Genomic DNA, 6,322 nt, shown 5'->3' on the forward strand with positions numbered 1-6,322 from the left:
AATGACTACATTGGGAATTTTGATGTTCTTTATAACAACAGGACCTCAGTGCGACAGTGCCTCAAAGGCTCCGCGAATGGTGACGTAAGGGGCTGCCTCTTCTTATGACTTTCTTGGTTTGTTTAAATGTTACTGGTTTCATGCCTTTGTCATACTGTACAAAGTTATGAACATTAGTTAATAATAAAGATGGGTTTCCTCTTGTTACAACGACAGGATCGTGGTGCAGTAGGATGTTTCAGGCTCGACATCTACCTTTAGTGAATTGTTTGTCATGTCTAGAGTGACAAAGAAAGAAGTCATAATCATAATACCGCGTTTTGATGGTTAAATTATCAATCTACCCGAATCTCAGAACTTCATCACCAACTTAAAAGACAGTAAGAAATTAAATAAAAATCCAAAACCAAATCGACAGCACAACGAGAGGAAAAGAAACAGATAACTCTAGAGTGGCAAGGGGCTTTGCCTTGCACTTCTCATTGCACGTCTGTACATACCGGTTCAGGATATTTTGAGTCAAATCACTAGCGTTTTCTAAAAAAATTGTGCGAATATATAAAACACGTCCTTACAAAAGAATTTGTGCTAAATTTTGGTGTAATTATGTAAACCGCCTAACAAAGAAATTTATTATTATATAATGTAAGAATTTGTATTACTCAATGGGACAAGGAAAACAAAATCCAAGTAGAGCTAGGACTACGCTAGGTCTAATTTAACTTGGAGTATTAAATCAAAGTTTGTGTTTATTAATCTTGATTGATGATTGATTAATTGATTTAATTTGTCTGAAAAAATTTAAGGCGAAAGCAAAGAGGTTGCTGAAGCAAAATAAATCATCATCGTCGTCAAACATGGACCATAGTTTCGACGACAAGTACCTGCCTCCAGAAATTTGGAGACATATTCTAGCAAATTTACGAGTGAAAACCCTGTTAAGATTCAGGTGCGTTTGCAAATCTTGGTGCTCCATTATTGATCATCCAGACTTCGTTTATGCCCTTAAACGACACAAAATAAATTCCAACACGAGTAAAATATTTGCTCTTCAGGCGTTGAACTTGAGATGTCATGGAATAAGAGGATGCGTGTTGACAGATCGTCACGATGACACTCTTCAAAAAACTGCTCATATTTTCCAGAGTTCCAATAGATATCATATATTAGGAAGGTGTGATGAGTTGCTTTTAATGGGCTGCTATGTTAATGTTGGCAATTTAGACGACTTTTATTATCGCGAAGAAATGAGTCTATGGAACCCTTCTATAAGAAAATCATTCTTAATGCCTACTTGTCCGTTGCCCTGTGCTACGCTTTTATTTGGATTCGCCCCTCGCAGTAAGGACTATAAAGTCGTTGCATTATCGTACGGAAAACTTCAGATTATGCCGCATACAAAGATGTATGTTGCAGTTTTTACACTCAGCAATCAACAATGGACTAATAATGGCCTGGAAATCAGCGGTAGCTACATTTATAGTATGTTTGGGTCATATCGTATTCCGTCACATGCTTTCTACTGTCAAGGGGCTGCACATTGGATTGTAGGTAAACCAGGTTCTCAATCAGCTCATCTTGTAACATTTAACTTTGATTCGGAAAATTTCACTATTATGGAAATCCCAGCTGATTCGGTTGAACCAGGAACTGAGAGGTTTCTGTTTCTTCTAGAAGAGTCATTAGCGCTTTTTAGCATTTCTAGTGTAAGTTTGAGAATATGGATCTTGGAGCAGGAGAAGGGAAACGGGGTGTGGACTAATTGGATTTCAAGATGTTCGAATTGTGACGATTATGATTTATTCTTTAATCGTTGGCCATATTCAATTGTACTCTATCGCGAGAGGGATGATGGGAAATTTTTTCTTTTTGGGGATAAATTGTACAATATTTCTTATGGCGGAGTAAGGAAACTTGAAAAAATTGAGAGCAGTAGTTTGGAATGGGGAGTGTATACGGAGAGCTTGGTGTTATGGAAAGGATACGAAGCTGAGAAGATGGCGTCTTTACCATATAATAGCGAATACAATAATACTACAATCTGTTACAGATGATTTCGGGAAAGCCATTGGGGCTACTCGATTCTTCTTGGTTTTTAATTAGCTAGAACTATCTATATACTATTAATTCCTAGCATATTGTTGCTGTTTAGCATTAATGTCCTTCATTTTGTTGCTGCTGTTATGATTGATTAACTCTGACAGCTTACTTCTATTGAATTGTGTGAATCTTTAATATAACTAGATAATTAGTATAGTAACTTCGTAACACGATGATGGTTGCATAGTTGTATATATTTACCAGTTTGGCAGGAGAAACAATAGAGTAGAAGTAAGTGTGGCGTGGCAGAATGTCTCGTTGTTTACGGTTAAAGAACAAAGGTAATCTCAAGATCATTGGCGGATTTAGGGGGACTAGCAGGGACGCTCACCCCCGCTGGGCAGAGAAATATTTCAATGTTTTAGTCAAAGTTTTCGATTTTTTTTCCTCAAATTTATGTTATTCCATTATTTGTTCGCCTTTGCTGAAATTTTTCGCCGTCCTAACAGTAAATCTTGTCTAGCTCCGCCACTGCTCAAAATCGTGAATAAGAGAAGGGATATTGTATATTATGATAAGAGAAGGGATATTGTATTTTTTTTGCTATTCGAGACGATGTCTCTCTTAATAATGACACGTGAAAATTTTGGTTACTGATGTAGAATGGTCTCTCGGGTAACTCGAATTGAGCTCATTGCCAACTTGGTGTGGATGTTTGTTTTCAAATTTTCAATGCACTTCACTTTTCTTATGTTGTGTGTGGGGAGTCCTGGGTTTTGAACTCTGAAGAGTCCCCCTACTATTAAGAGAATAAAAATTCTCAAAGTTTTCCCTCCAAATTTCACCTACTTATATAAGGAAAGAAATAAAACTTTCTCATTAAACTATAATCTTTTTCCTAAAGCATGACTTTTTTTTATTATATTCTAGATTATAATTATATAATATTTTAATAAAAATAAAATAAAAGGAGTATAAAATTATAAAATACAAAATCGTTAATTTTTCTTCGAAAATAACTTAATGCATACTTAAACTTTATAAAACAATAAAATAATATAATTAGCTACGTGAAAAAAACTCATTAAGATAAATTAAGCAAAGTTATAAAATAAAATCATTAACTTTATGTTAAAAAAATTTCATGACATACTACATTTTTTTTCTCATATTAAAATACAATTAGGTGAAATATGAAAATTTGAAGGTATAAAATTTGGAATGAATCCTGCTATATACTAAGAGAATAAAATTCTCCAAAGTTTTCCTCCAAAAGATATCAAGCTAAATAAGAAAACAAAAATACTTCTTTCTTTAAATTATTATCATTTCATCAAAATATAACTTTTTAGTCAAATAATAGTATTTTCTTTGAAAATCTTAATTATAATATTTTAATTAAAGAAGATAAATTCATTATAATTTTATAAACTGTAAATTTCTAAACTTTTGTTATGTATTAATTATTATTATATATGAGAAAATGACTTGACACATTTTGTATAAAATAAAATATTAAACTGATGTAATTAACTTCATCACAAAAAAAAAATCATTAACATAATTTGAGAAAATTTATTATTTGTAATCATTAGTTTTATGTTAAAGAAAAAAAATCATTAAACATATTTTATAACTTTACTAAATTCTCTTGAAGTTCATAATTCATTTTTTTCTCATATCGAAATACGATGAGGTATATGAAAAATATGAAAAATTAATAATGTATCAATTTAAAATATTTAAATAATAACTAAAAACAAAACCTTTATATATACCGCAAATATGCGGGATTTACACTATTAAATACCAATAGTATAATTGTTACATTCTCTAATATTCCTATCTAAAAACCCGCGCATTGTGCGCGGGATCTATACTAGTCCCATATTAATCCACATGTGAGTATTTCACATTGAAGGAGAAACAGAGATTGTACAACTTTATAATCAAGGGGACTACTCTTCCTATTGCCAATTGATTTTAAGATGGAACATCCCTGTATTGTTAAGTGGTTCGTCTCTCCTCCATTCGGGTAAGGCCCAGACCGATTTGCGTTATTTAACATGGTATCAGAGCCCATGGATAAAGACCTGGGTATGATGATTAACTGGGCCATTGTTTGCCAGCTGAAGCCAAGGCTTTGTGTACCTCTTATTTGGCCCAGTCTGAGATTGTTTGCAGTCGGAGAAAATTCCATCCGTTGATGGTTCCAGTCTGATTTAAATGGCCTCATATGTGTGGGGGGAGTGTGAAGAATTCCATATTAACCCACATTTGAGTGTCCCACATTGAAGGAGAAAGAGAGATTGTACCCCTTTATAACCAAGGGGGCTACTCCTCCTATTGCCAATTGGTTTTAGGATGGAACCTCCCTTGTGTTGTTAAGTGGCCCGTCTCTCCTCACTTCGGGTAAGGCCCAGATGAACACCACTTTCAATTCAGTGACTTTATCGACATGTTAACCGAAGCACGCGGTATAACCAACTAATATATAAAAAAAGTAAGCTTTTAAACCGACCCACCGAGCCTTGTTGAGCTCGGCTTGTATAATAACCTAAAATAATTCGCAAAAGTGGTAATTAAGCCCCATAACTCTGTTCAATGGTGAAATTAGGCCCCATAAATTTCATTTGGAGCAATCAAGCTCCTTAAGTTTCAACAAAAGTGAAATTCAACACCATTTTCTTAATTTTCACCAAATTCTTATATTAAAATCACTTTTAATACAATTTATCAAATATAAAATATTTTTGTTTTATAATTTTAGAACTTTTATATTTATATTAAATAACGAGAATTGTTTTTTTTTTAATTTTATAGTACATCGACAATTTATTATATATGTATGAATACTATATAAATTATAAACAATTTACTAAATATGTATGTAAAAGCGTTCTTCAATGATTAATAAATTATGTAGAATTCGTAAAGTTGTAATTAGTAATTTTTAGTATTTAATCAATTGTTTAATACTTATATAAAATATTTTAATTAAAATTCTTGTGAAAATTTTAATTATGGGGTTGAATTTCACTTTTGGTAAAACTTAAGGGGCTTGATTGTTCTAAATGAAACTTATGGGGCTTAATTTCACAATTAAACATAGTTAAGGAGCTTAATTACCACTTTTACGTAAAATAATTTATAAGCCGAGCTTTGACATACAAACAAAAAAACTGATCCACATTTTTTTATCAAGTGGGCTCAACTCATTTACGAGCTAGGTAGCACGGACACTTCTCTTAATCAGCCGTCCCGTGTCCGACACCGACACTCATCGGACACACGCTAAAACGTGTCGGACGCCTATAAAGCCATGGCTAACTTTCAACATATATTTGGACACGTGTCCGACGCGTGTCCATGGTATTTAGGCCGTGTCCGATGCGTGTCCATAACATTTGGACATCATTTTGGGTGAATGATGTTCTTTAGACGGGAAATGAGCTATTGAAATAGCTTGATTAGAAGACTAGTGTAGATCCCGCGCAAATGTGCGGTAAATATAAGCCTTTTAATTTTTAGTGTATTATTTATAGATTTTAGATTTATATCTCGTGATTTTTTATAATAAATAACTAATATTAAAATTAATCAAAAGAATTGAATAATTCCATGAATTGTGTTTTTTATGAAAATATTTTAACTACATCAAATTTTTTTAAAAATCCTTTTTCGTCACGAAGTTAATAATAGGAGATATAGTTTTTATGTATAGATTATTTTAAATGGAAAATTAGTTTAATAAATGAAAATATTTTTTTTTCCATATATAAGTTTGAACACTTTGGAGGAAAACTTTAGAAAAGTTGTATTCTCTTATTATATAGGAGGATTTATACTTTTAAAATTTGCATCTCATTAATATTTATTAGTTCACTCCGTTGTATTTTGATATGAAACAAAAAAATTGAAATGGAAAACTAATAAAAAAATTTATTTAAGTTGTGAATTTTTTTTAGTGTGTTTTTTTGTCACGAAACTAATAGTAAGCATGTGTCAAATTATTCTCTACAGTAATAATTACTATATTTTGTGCACGTGCGTTGCACGGGTTACAATATTGACTCACCTCTAATTGTTATGGAACTTTTAATACTAAACATTCCATGTAATTATTATGGAAAGTTTTAAATAGGGCACTGTAACTATTATATTGAAAAACAAATAATTATTTAGTTATTATATTGGAAAATAGAACATTATTTAGTTTTAAGTAACTATTGAGTTTAAAACTAAGTAAAATGGATTTCGTGAGAAATTAAATTCCATATAG

The 6,322-nt window shown here is 31.9% G+C and overlaps 1 protein-coding gene across 1 annotated transcript; it reads left to right on the plus strand.

Annotated features, from left to right (window-relative positions):
* Positions 1 to 857: 857 nt before the first annotated feature.
* Positions 858 to 2,054, plus strand: LOC141587114 (F-box/kelch-repeat protein At3g23880-like). Its single transcript, XM_074408545.1, has one exon. It carries the CDS (start codon positions 858 to 860, stop codon positions 2,052 to 2,054), a length of 1,197 nt encoding a protein of 398 aa, XP_074264646.1.
* Positions 2,055 to 6,322: the final 4,268 nt, after the last annotated feature.

The sequence above is a fragment of the Silene latifolia genome, chromosome 1 (genome assembly GCF_048544455.1).
Source record: "Silene latifolia isolate original U9 population chromosome 1, ASM4854445v1, whole genome shotgun sequence".
Classification (NCBI taxonomy): domain Eukaryota; kingdom Viridiplantae; phylum Streptophyta; class Magnoliopsida; order Caryophyllales; family Caryophyllaceae; genus Silene; species Silene latifolia.